Consider the following 12,772-nt stretch of genomic DNA (forward strand, 5'->3'; position numbering starts at 1 on the left):
TTGTTTTTGTTTCTATGTTAGCACAACATCAAAACCCAACAGTTGGTTTTGTGATGATTAACCAAAGTAGTAAATATCTATTTACATGTAAAACTAAATAAAATGAGCATGAAACAACAAAGCTAAAGTGAATTCATCTGGGTTTATCCATATCCACCAACTGTATTTATACACTACTATCATTTATATCAGTTCATAATGCTGTAATATACTTTTATTTGCCACGAGGCATACACCAGTATCTCAAGAAGGAACTTCTACAACACTATTAACAACTGATTTTGTTAGTGTTACTGTGATTTTAAGAAACTAAAATGATGCAAAATTGTAACAAAGCTTCTAAGGGATTGCATATTTTAAACTTTACTAATCCTCTTTTAAAACTAAAATGTTGAATCCAATTTATTAGACAATTTTACAAGACAACATTGCAGTATTGAGAGTAGACTATTAGTAAATGCAAATGGTTATATACGAGAACAAACTGAAGAAAATACTGAGTATTACGATGATATTATAGATTTCGTTATTCCAAACTAGAAATATATATGGCAAGCACTTTGTTTCATTCAAACGTAATATACCTTCGTTGCTGGCAATGGTACAAACAATTCCGACGCGTCAACAAGAAATGCACTAGGACAACATTAAAGGCAGACTAGATTAAATGTGAATTTTCCTGTACCATATTGGTACTACTCTGATAAGTAAGAAGACTATTAACTTTAAATATCTATACACTTAGAATATGTGCTTAAATTGTTTATTAATGCTCAATTTGTTTGGTGCTTGTAGTATGTAAATTATATTCAATAAAACATAATTGGCACTCTTGGGTTACATTTGTAAATCATCAAAAATATTACAACTCTTGTCTAAAACAACAGGATTTTCTTTTTAAAATCAATATATTAAGCGTAGGGAGACTTAAATTGTCAAAAGAAAAAAATATTTCTGCCATTAAATGCCCTGAATATTGGCACAAACTTTTAGAAAAAGGTTTAACAGTAAAGTTTTTCAACTTTTGCTCTGATTGAAAATGGACTTGGGTACTAAAATGCTGAATATTAAACTAAATTAATTTAATTTAAAATTCTCTTACTGACTGTAATTAGCAGATTCATAACAGCCTAATAATACATACTTAAAGTTAATTATTCCTTATATTGTATTTCTTAAATTATAAAACTTTATACATATAGCTCATGGCTGAACTACTTGTATTCCGACAAGAGAATCTGAAAATAATGTATTTCTACATCAATACATACCCTGTTTCATCTAGAAAATATTTATGTGCGAGTTTTGTTTTGGTGTCTGGATAATATTCCTATGATTAGCAAACACTTTCTAAGCTGCATGTAAATCTTGTGCAGAAAGGATTGGCAATTCACATGATGAAATGCAAGAGTGAGAATTCGAAAGAAAACAATACCAAGAAAACATTTCCAGCACACAGATATGAAATATTTTGAACATATTCTGAAGTGTTTTATGAATTGTAGTCATATTTTACAGTAACATTTTAAATAAAATAGTTTCACAAAAAATAATCAGGATTTATTTTTGTTTCAAGGTGCACCTCAAAACTTCAGAAAATGAACATCTTATCCATGTACCTTTTCGGCAGATTTCCCAATCAGGTGTTGTTCTCGGAATCATTTTCTATCAATGATATTAAACTTGCTTCTTCATCTCATTTATCACCCCATATTCAAAAGAGCTTCAGTAATTTATATGCTGAAGATTTTTAAGTTTTACAAAAGTTATTTTGTACAACTATACATTTTAGAAAATACTGTTTAATACTGAATCACTTGCACTGAGCTAACTCATAGAAAAAATGTCACCCTCTAATAACACCACCTGTACAAAGAGTCTGAAGAGGAGATAAGAGAAACATTTTCCTGATTTTGTATTCTCATCAGTCAACATGTGCTGCTGTTTACAGGCTAACATTGTATTCAACAGCTTTATGTTTGATTGTGACTTTCCTTACACAATTAATTTGTGGGTCTTTTGGAGAAATATTGTCCAAGATTAAGGAAACATTTACATGAGAATATAATAGGAGAGTGTAAAGGCAAACAAGATGCAAGGTAAGTGCAGAATTATAACAATGAAAACAATCAAAGATTTCCTGAATTTTAAACAGAAATTTCTAAAGATATTCTGAGATAGCTGCTAAAAACTAGAATACATAGACGTTCTAATGTTTAATTTCTCAGCTTGTTTTAGAAGGGAAAGTTTTATGCACTGTAATCAGCAAGCAAAATTATTTCAGGTGTCTAATGTGCGCATGAGCATTTTTAAACTAAGGGCATTTAGTGAGTTAGACTTTATTGCAGTAGTAGACAGATGAAATTACCTTCAGGAATCCCACTTTAATGGAAAAACAAGGTATTCACTTTTATTTTAGCATTCCTAAATTATCCAGATTATTTCCTGAATCTCTGAAATGACACCATTTTTCAAATATTGCAGTGTACCAATGCCTGTCAAAAAAGTTTGAAACAAGTGGTGGGGTGGGAGGTAATCATTGACAATAAAAGATAATATTGAATGGAAGAAACTTTACAAATATTGGTAATTCTGAAGTTTCATACTATCAAATGCTCAATTGTACAAGTAAATTAGTCCCAAGCATACACTAAAATAATAAACAATTTTGATAACCAATTTAAAGGGCTACTCTTCATGGCCTCAAATTACTTCTTAAGGTGCAATGTTTTTAACTACAAATGTTTCAATGTCAGCACAAGATAGAAAGAAAGAGGAAATTGTGTACCTGGTTTAGCTGGGTGGATTGTATTATGTTACTACAATGAAGTTTAAGAAATTCAAGCGGCATAATGTGTTTATATTTCCTCCAGTTCACAAGGCTATACAAATGCTTGTAATAAATAAAACTGTACATAGAGGTTTGAGTTAGTTTAAATATCTTTAGATTACAATGCATTTCAGAAATACATTTTCATATAAGGCACTTAAATTCAACTCCAACAATTAAACAAATCTTCAAAACAAACATCATTTGAGTGTTATTTGAGAATCGTTTTCACAAGTCAACTTTGATTTGAGTTCACCGTTTGCTTTTAAACAATTGTTCTAACAGTTATTAGGTATCAATGAATATCATAAAAACAAAGCACAAGCTATAATTATTAAGATCCATTCAGAACTGGTAAAGAACAAGAGGCTAAGATGAAACATATTCCTGAGTGTGCCAAACTTTGTTCTCAACATCTTCCTCTTTTTGAAAACTCCACCTTTTTCATAAATGGATTCAACTAAACTAAGCTCCTCCCGAAAATGACATTTTATAAATATAATTAAGCATTTCTCATGAAACTTGAAAACTCTGCATACAATTCAAATAGAGTTTTTAAGGTTTCCCTTTTTGAAAGACTTGCATTCAGTCTCTAACTATCCTTTATCCCAAAATTAACATAGATTTCTTAAGTATCTAATATAAACGAGCTAAAAAGATTATGATTTAAGAAAACCTTATTTCAGTAACAGCTGTTTACTGTATTTCAAATTTTAAGATTATGAAAACTTACCAGATGGCTGTGTAGATATTAGGAAATATATAACTAAAATAAGCATGGTCAATGTGTAATTAAGTATTTTGTTAAACTGAAATGTTGAATATTGAATGATAGACTTTTTACAGTTCAACAACAGACTTTAGTAGACTATTTTTAAAAGCATTATGATGACAGCAATTTCTACTTTGATAAATAGAAAAATGTCTGTTGCAATGTTTCCTACACAATTTGGATACAAAAATGACTCAATAAATTTATGCCTGTGGTTATGCTGCACGCAACTCTCTTCCTACCATACTTCATCTAATTAATATAGACTTCCTTTCTCCCTCATCCACTTATCAAACTTAAACTATTACTTTGCTATTTGCCTCAACCACATCATGTTGGTAGCAAGTTCCAGCTTCCCACCAATGAGTAAAGTAGCAGCTCCTCAATTCCTTATGGGTCACCTTACGGTAGTGTACCCTTGTAGCCCTGAGTTTTTGACCCTCCTAAAAGTGAAAATGTTTTCTCTACATCTACCTTGTGAAGCTCCTTCATATTTTTAAAGACCTTCATCACTGATTACCTCTCGATCTCTTCGCAAGAACCTCATCCTGTTCAGCCTTTCCTGATGGCTGTAGCCTCTGGCTGCGTGCATCCTAGTAATTTATTTGGCACTTTCTCCAGTGCCTCTATATTAATTTTGTGATATGGAGACCAGAATTGTCCACAGCATTCAACATGGTCTATCTGAGGATCTAACATGTTTAACTGTTTATCTGCTTTTGAATTCTATTCATCCAGAAATGAATCCCCGGACATTGTTACGATTTTGTTCACCTGCTTTGCTATTTTACTGATTTGTAGCCATAGGCACAGGCAAAGTGCAAAGGGATCTATGTATTTACATTGTGTATTTATGTATGTCCTTTTTTCATGTATGAAACAATCTGTCTGGACTGTACGCAGAACAATACTTTCACTGTACCTTGGTACCAGTTACAATAAAGCAAATTCAATCCAAACGTCTACCCATTTAAACTTTTAATTTTCCAAAGAGTAGGTCTCTTCCTTATTTCTCCTACCAACCCTTATCTCTATTGATTTTAAAAATCATTTACATGTCCATTCTGCAAGTATTTTATAGCTGAACTCATTGAAATCTTTTAGTTTGTCATGTACAAACTTTAAAAAAAAACACTTCTCAAATGGCTGGGATATAGTAAGAAGTCTTACAACACCAAGTTAAAGTCCAACAGGTTGGTTTCAAATTACTAGCTTTCGGAACTCTGCTCCTTCCTCAGTGCTCCGAAAGCTCGTGATTTGAAACAAACCTGTTGGACTTTAAACTTGGTGTTGTAAGACCTCTTACTGTGCTCACCCCACTCCAACGCCGGCATCTCCACAACATGGCTGGGATATAAAATAATAACGCGCTAACACTTGAACGTCACTCCGTTACGGATATGTATCGACAAACAATCTAAAAGTGCAAGGTGAGGCGTATATATTTGTGCACTTAGTATTAATTTGAAAGTTTTCAATAGCTCATTCCGCATGTCACTATACTAAAGACTGCAAGAGAATTTCCTATGGCGTTAACGTGCTGTACGTGTCAATATAAGTTATTAGAATAACAATCATAATGCGACCAGACAAGTCACAAATATAAAGTGCTGAAATTGCTTAGTTCGTGAGTGTTAAAAAGGACTGAACTAAAACTGAATTATCCAACTTCAATCATTTTCCAGTAATAAACCTTTTGTCTTGAACCAGCACTGCACTCCCCGCCCCCTCGTGCAACATGTCAGAAATGCAGCACATCTTCACAAGTGCAAAATAACACACACTTTGCGTCAGCGAAGTAGAAACAAAAAAGCAGGAGAAGTTATGATTCAATAGAAATAAACATTGTTTCTTCTGGTCGTAACTCTTCCAACGACTAATTAATCGTACCGACTTGGAAATGTTTACTAACATATTGTTAACGTATTGTTATTAATTTCACGACATTCACTTCTACTGCTATTCTCCACAATGTTAATACTTTTATTCCCAAAAGTGTCAAATTGCTTCAGGTACTTGGCAATTAAAGAGAGGAAATCAAACATCAGTGCACTCTCAAATGCAATACCCCTTTTCAAACATTTGCTCCAAATCGAAATTATGCATTATCCGTTTAAACGAAATATTTCCTGCGACTTTCTCGATAAAGTAGTTTATTTTAAAGTTGCAATGTTTACACTTAATTACATAAACCTAGTTTCTATTATCATTGCTAAACGTTTAAGAGGCGATCTAGATTTGTGTTACCCCGGGAACTCGTTGGAGCCACAGAACATAATGGGTGCTGATATTTCCCACTTTGTTTGGTAATATTCCTAAACGTCAAAATCAGTAAAATGTAATATACAACTCTTAGAAATCCTGGTCTACCCTCCCCCCCTTCCTCAACACCACGATTGCATGTTTGTGTAAAGCTGCTCGCTTCACTCGATTGCTCAAAATCAAATAGAGAGAAATTGAAACTTTATAACGTTTTTGGCATTTCCGACCCCCTCTGAAAGCGTCTGGGCTTCCAAGACCCGATTTAAAAATTTGTTCAGATGAAGGGGCAACTGATCTTTGCTTCAGTTTCTTCCAGAATCGTATTCGAAACAAAAACAAACACGGGGGGGGGGGGGGGGGGGAGGGGGCAGTGTGCTCTTTTTAACACTAAATTTCCGCGAAAGGTTCGTTTTAGGGGGGAAAAATATCTTTAAATTATTTCGGGTCTCGTTGCAGCTTTGACGGAAGAAGTTGCTTCAAGTTTCCCTTTTCCCTCTTCAGCGCTGTCGCTAAACACACGGCAACAAAAAAAACCATAATAAAATAAACCAATTCCAAACGGAGCTCCAGCAAGAAAGTGAATAAAGTGGTTCAACTCCCCAATCCTATTAAGAAGGCGGCTGAGGTTATCTATCCTCAGCCTTGGCGATGAGTTGGGATCAGTTTTGGAGAAAGTTGTTTCCTCTTTCCCCCCTCTCTGCTGCAGTTTCCCTCCGTCTCTCTCAGACTCTGAGGTACACACGGGGGCACAACCCCCCCCCCCCCCCCCCAACAACATGATTTAAATAACCCTGATAAACTATTTCAAAAAGGGGACAACACCTGGCAAAATTCAACTGGAACTTACCGCGGGACATTCAACATCACTTTCCCGTATTTTTTTCCAGCTTTAAACAATTGTCCGAATTTTTAAAATTTTTTTTCTCATATTTTTGTTTCACCGCGGGCCTAAAAATTGTTTGCTTTAGCCTCCTTCCAGCGGCCATTGTATACGCGCTGCGCCTCCACCGACCCTGATGGCGGACATCCCGCCCCCTCCGCCCCTTTCCGATTGGAGCAGCAGCGGCAAAGGGCGGGGATTCCGCTGACATACAACGCGGGATCCGGAATCCGATTGGGCAGCCTCGGCTGTCTGTCAACGTCAATCCAAGGTTTCCGCCATCAAGTTAGGTTCCACTCATATTATAGCGCGCGGCTGTCTGTGACGTCGCGGGTTGATGTGTCCTGATGTTGGAGGTAAGGACAGAGAGTGAGACTTGGAGAGAGAAGGGAAAGCGGTTAAGGAGGGAGAGAGGGGTGTTGGAAAGAGGGAGTTAGAAAGAAGAGGAGGGAATTAGAGAGCTGTATCTTCTTGCTCCCTAGCTCCTAGGAGAGGGGATAGAGGGCCATGGGAGAGGGTTAGAGGTCCATAGGAGGACAGAGGGGATAGAGAGGGCAGGAGGGTTGGATGGGTCAGGAAATAAAGAGGGCAGGAAGGGATTGAGGGCTAGAGAGGTGGTGGGCCATAGGAGAGGGGGGTAGGTGTGGTTAGGGGGCCATGGATAGAGGTCCAGAGTAGGGCAGAGGGGACAGGAGGGGATATAGAGGGCTGGGGGTTGGAGGGGTCAGGAAACAATAAAGAGGGCAGGAGGGGATTGAGGGTTAGAGGACCATAGGAGGGGAATATGGTCTGGGTAGATAGCCATTGGAGGGAGCAGAAGACCTTAGGAGGGGTTATCTGGGGCTACATCTTGAAATAAAAACATGTCAGATGACTACCAGAGCAAAGCCCTGCACATGCGCGAAATCTGAAATAAAGACATAAAATACTTAAATGCTCAGCAAACCTGGCAGCACCCACCAGAGAGAAGAATAAAGTTCATGTTTCGGGTTAATGATCCGAAAGTTCAGATCTATTTTCATTTATATTTTTAAGATTGGTCTTGGAAAGTAGTATTCAGTGAGATTGTAAGGATGCAAAATTAGTCACAGAGGCTTGGGCCACGTGGGGCAGAAATTGATTAGACGGTCATTAAAGGGTAACAGAAAGCCGGTGGAGTGAGGAGAAGGAGTGGCAGAGAGTGATGGGTGCAGGACAAGAGGTGAGGGAATTGGAGAGAATGTAAAACAGATTGGGATTGAGAAAGGACACTAGGAGAGGTACCAATAGATGGAATAGGAGAGTATGTAAGATAATTGAAGTCTGGGAAAATTAGGGAATGGGATAACTGGAATAGGGTAAAGCCCATTCCAGTCATCCCATTCCCTAATTGTGGGAGACAATTGGGTGGGGGAGAAGAATAGAGGATGAAAAAGTAAAATTAAGTTAAGGCAAGAATCAAGTGCATGAAAGGGGAGAGAAACAGACAAAAAACATGGCAGCAAAAATAGCGGAAAGGGGAGAGGATAAGGTAGACCTGGAAGGGTGAGGGCAGAGGAAGAGAAGGTGATGTCAGGATGGAGGTTTTTGGGGGGTGTTAAACAAAGGATTAGGAAAGAACAAGCTTGTAGTTATTTTCCTTTCATGTCCCTGAGTCCATTAAAAAGTGTCATAGCTAATGAATGACTTTTGAAGGGCAGTCATGTCATTAGACAGATGTAGTACCCAGTTTGTACAGAGCAAGGTCAAATAATACTACATCTTGAAATAAAAACATGAGGTCAGATGAATACCAGAGCAAAACCCTGCACATGCGCGAAGTCTGAAATAAAGACATAAAATACTTAAATGCTCAGCAAACCTGGCAGCACCCTCCAGAGAGAAAAATAAAGTTCATGTTTCGGGTTAATGATCCGAAAGTTCAGATCTATTTTCATTTATATTTTTAAGATTGGTCTTGGAAAGTAGTATTCAGTGAGATTGTAAGGATGCAAAATTAGTCACAGAGTCAAGTTTAACTTTGGTTGAATTATTTTGGGGGCTGGCGATTACATTGCAGAACCTTTGTCCAGAAGATTAAATAAATTGAGTAGTCTAATGGGATAATGCATAAATTAAGCGTGACCTGTGACGGGAAGAATAACGTTTCCTGGTTCCACACAAGCTTGTGTTCTTTATGACATAAGTTAAAGACTTTGTTTCTATTGCGCACTAGTGTGAACTTCCTAGAATGTTAATAAAATGGCAACAGCCTGTTTTGGATGTACACAGGCAGACAAAGTTGGCATACACTTTTTATAATAATCTTTGTGTCACAAGTAGGCTTACATTACACTGCAAGGAAGTTACTGTGAAAATCTCCTAGTTGCCACACTACAGCGCCTGTTCGGATATACTGAGGGAGAATTCAGAATGTCTAATTCACCTAACCAGCACGTCTTTTGGGACTTGTGGGAGGAAACTGGAGAACCTTGCTTAGGTCAAAATACTGTTAACCAATTGAACAAGGAGTTTAGCCTTTGCTGGCTTGCATTAAGTCCAACTTGCCCATCTTTCTTATCCTTGCTGATCTATACTGGTTGCTAATGCCTTCAATTTAAAATCTTTGTCTCCATATTTAAATCTCATTATGACCTTACTCATCCCTATCTCTAACTACCTCTACATCTTCCATTCCTGGCATTAGCTTCTTATGCATACCTTTATCCTGTACATTGGCAGCTGTGCCTTCAGATATCTCTGACCCACACTGTGAAATTGTTTCCCCAAACCTCTCTGCTGCTGCACCTCCCCATTAAGACTCACCATGAAGCCAATGTCTTTAACCAAACTTTTGGTTATCTCTCTGAAGTGTCTTGAGAAATGTTGCTGCATTAAGGTTCTATATAAATGCAATTAGTTGCTGGTGTAGCATTGTATTACCAGCCATCATCAACCTCCATCTTGATCAGCATAGATCAAAACACTGGATTACTCTTTCACCCAACTGACCAATTTTCAAAAGTGATTTTATAATTTGGATGTTTTTTTTTCCAGGGATTCATGGCAAAGGGTAGGATTTCATTTTAAGAATAAAACTCCCTAAAACCAACCGACAAATGTTAAATACCCACTACGTTTTTGAGTCAAGTGAGTGATATATTTTTGAACATTGCTGAAAAGACAGACATGTTTCCAAAGCTTTTGGTCTTCACCACTTTCTTAAGATTGGCTAATATTATAACTTTTATTGATGCCAGGTGCGATAGAAAGATAACTTGGAATGCCTAGAAATGTACAAAAGTTAAGAGATGAAGACGTTAATCCATGTCTTGAGGTAGGAACATTGTTAAACTCCAGCCGTCATTTTAACTATGCCTGTTAGCTGATCTGACTAATGGTTTGTCTCTTTTTAAAGGAGATGGATGCCTCCAGAATGTGCCTAGAAACAAATAATTACAACAGAGACATGTGCACCCAGTATTTTCTGAAGTATAAAATGTGCAGGAAATTCTGGGTAAGTGTGACTGAAGGTTTAACTCATATCAGAAGAATCTTTGAGATGTATGAGAAAGAAAATCAACCACCAAGTTGTTTGGTCTCTGTGGTATTGCTTAACACCTGGATTTTCTAATCAAGTTAAACTACCCTATCTTCAGCACAAATGTAGGTGGAAAGCTCTTGGGCCTCTTGTAACGCTGCCATTTCAAGGATCTTCTGTCAGTGGTGATGCAGGACATGTAATATATTGGCACAATGAGTCCCAATTATGAATTATGATTTGTTTAACTCATCAATAGCCATTGACCAAGAATGCAACTATGGTAAATCGATTGTGTATCTCAGTTAGTTCATGCAGTAATATCTTGAAGAAGCTTTGCAGAAATAATTATTTACTTTGACACCTTTGTTTCCCCTTTAAAAGAACAACATAATGATTCAAAGACGAAGAAATGGCATTAGCCCTAACATGCCAACCGCAAAGGACAGAAAAGACATTTTGGAAGAATACAAAGAGAAGCCCTACTGATGATCTTGGTTCTGAAACATGATCAATGTGAATGAATCCACTTGAATAATTTTTGGTAATTTTATATCTAAATAAAACTTTATCGAATCAATAGCTTACAATAAAAGAGCAAAAGGATTTCATACAATACACGTACGCCTTTTTTTTTTTGCATTGTGGGAAGTATCCTACAAACTACTTTTTAAAATATGCAAATTATAATAATAAAAGTAAATCTTTAAAAATTGATCTTGTATGGCCTGCCAGGAGAGGTGATCAAAAGCTAGGAATTCTCATTTAGATATAATTTGGCAGCTATTAATTTGCATATGCCAATAAACACTCAAGCATTGCTCTGGATTTTGCAGTTGTCAACAAAATGCTAGAACATGCTGCTGACCTTGAAGAAAGTGGCCTATAAAGGATCTAGCGATCTCTGTGATATGGGTTTTACTATGCTCAATGTTAATTTCACTTTGGTGTCAGCACAAGAGGATTGCTGATGTTCAGCAATCGGGCTGTCATTACCAGCCAGTCACCTGGAAGAATTCTCATAGGAAAAGAACTGATTATCCGTTGGAATAATTTTTCAAACAGCAAAAATATGCACAAAACTAGGATTAAGGTAGAAGCCGAAATGTAAAACGTTTCACTTGTTGCATTTTAAAATATCTGGGTGTTTTTTATCATGGAGAAGATTGTCATTTAACATGTATATTTTTGAGGGCCAGAGAAGTTGTTCAACAATAATTATGAACCTAGTGTGAATGCAGTCATCTCATTCAGTAAGGGTTAACTTTCCTAATAGTTGTCACAGTGAGACTAATGATCGAAAATTGAAAGCTTGTGTCAATTTAAGTGATTTCTAAGATTACCATATGTGGGGACTTCGCTAACACACCCTATGGGGGATGGGGGTATCACTGAACACCTTCAGGATTTCTATGCTTAATTACATCAGTGTGGAAGCCAGAAGGTTTTGTCAGTTTTATAGTTCTATGTCGTATGTCTGTTCAGTAGTTCTCAGAGGTTCGGAGTCTTGTACCATTGAACATTACCTGTTTATTGATAATGCATAACCATTCACATATATACAGGGTGTAGTCCAAGCTGTGAGCTAACTCCATGCTTGCTTCTACACAGGTCACTGTCCAGTCTACAGCTGACTCTGGTCTCAGGACATGTGTCTTTTTACATCACACTGTAGTGAGTATGTTTCCCAGTCCCACATCAATCCTTGGCTTGACAATTCTTCCAGGTTATGTGTGATCACATTCGGAGGAGTGGTAAGCTCCAATAGTTTGAGCAACCTTTGCTGATTCAGCACTTAGTGTTTCTGGCACTTAGTTGTCTTTTTATCCCCCTTAGAGTTGAACCCTATTTAGTTCCCCATTTGCTCAGCTCAGGGATCACCATCATGTTCTTTTTTCTTTCCAGAGAGACTGTTCACTCGATTAATTTGTGGTAAAATTGAAGTTTTAATTTTTCCATGTATCTGCCATGAACTTTGTGGGAGTTGAAGGTGTATTTCCCTGTCGTTTGGATAATCCTCATCAGTGGGCTCATCTTTCGGGTTGGCTTTTATCGCATCACTTCCATGTGTTTCTATCTCTTACTGAGGTGTGCTCTGGCGAGTTGATGTCTTTAGTCCCTTGCTCCAGCGTCATTTTGCAGCTTTGCACATTGGCTCGAGATGCCGGGGTGTTTACAGTTCGTCTGACAGCAGCAGTTGGAGCCTGGGGTTGGTGCTTATGGTCATTTTCCTATGTGCCTTCCACTCGAGGTACTGTAGTAATTATCTGAAGTTTTGCCTGGTCTGATGAGCTCCTGCCACTGTAAAGAAATTCGATTAACTGACTCTGTGAAGGGTGTCAGAGACAAAATCGCAGTTGAGAATCTCTTGACTGGTAGGTCTCTTGTAAACTTGCAGTTCTGTGTAAAGGTTGCAATGATGCCATTTTTAGAAGGTTAAAGGTAACACCAGCATCTCTGCTCAAGAGAGAAAAGTTTGGTTTTGAATGGCGTACATTACTTTTGAGTATCTGCTTGTTGCCGTACCTT

At 37.3% G+C, this 12,772-nt stretch overlaps 2 protein-coding genes across 4 annotated transcripts in view; one reads left to right on the forward strand and one right to left on the reverse strand.

The window, feature by feature from the left end:
- LOC119972531 (zinc finger protein PLAG1-like) overlaps positions 1-6,816 on the reverse strand; it is a 71,439-nt gene extending 64,623 nt beyond the window's left edge. Inside the window, exon 1 of one of the 2 annotated variants that reach the window (XM_038809392.1) lies at positions 6,712-6,816. The gene's annotated coding sequence lies outside the window, so the exon portion shown is untranslated. The remainder of the gene's footprint in view (positions 1-6,711) is intronic. The other variant, XM_038809393.1, reaches the window with a different exon arrangement.
- A 169-nt stretch (positions 6,817-6,985) lies between these two features.
- On the forward strand, positions 6,986-10,861 carry chchd7 (coiled-coil-helix-coiled-coil-helix domain containing 7). Of its 2 annotated transcripts, XM_038809396.1 has the most exons (5): positions 6,986-7,100; positions 9,760-9,852; positions 9,963-10,039; positions 10,121-10,219; positions 10,628-10,861. In XM_038809396.1, the coding sequence occupies exons 3-5, from the start codon at positions 9,986-9,988 to the stop codon at positions 10,730-10,732; spliced, it is 258 nt and encodes an 85-aa protein (XP_038665324.1). In that variant the 5' UTR covers positions 6,986-7,100; positions 9,760-9,852; positions 9,963-9,985; the 3' UTR covers positions 10,733-10,861. The 2 variants fall into 2 exon arrangements, with proteins under 2 accessions (XP_038665324.1, XP_038665325.1); XM_038809397.1 differs by lacking the exon at positions 9,760-9,852 and having other exon boundaries at positions 7,037-7,100.
- The last annotated feature ends 1,911 nt before the right edge of the window (positions 10,862-12,772 follow it).

This window comes from Scyliorhinus canicula, chromosome 10 (genome assembly GCF_902713615.1).
Source record: "Scyliorhinus canicula chromosome 10, sScyCan1.1, whole genome shotgun sequence".
Classification (NCBI taxonomy): Eukaryota; Metazoa; Chordata; class Chondrichthyes; order Carcharhiniformes; family Scyliorhinidae; genus Scyliorhinus; species Scyliorhinus canicula.

What these genes read in the sequence shown, in the direction of transcription:
- chchd7 (XM_038809396.1), top strand. Translation starts at nt 9,986, where the DNA reads ATGCCTAGAAATGTACAAAAGTTAAGAGATGAAGACGTTAATCCATGT. An exon ending in ACGTTAATCCATGTCTTGAG is followed by an intron (nt 10,040 to 10,120) that starts GTAGGAACATTG and finishes CTCTTTTTAAAG; the next exon opens with GAGATGGATGCCTCCAGAAT. An exon ending in AAATGTGCAGGAAATTCTGG is followed by an intron (nt 10,220 to 10,627) that starts GTAAGTGTGACT and finishes CCCCTTTAAAAG; the next exon opens with AACAACATAATGATTCAAAG.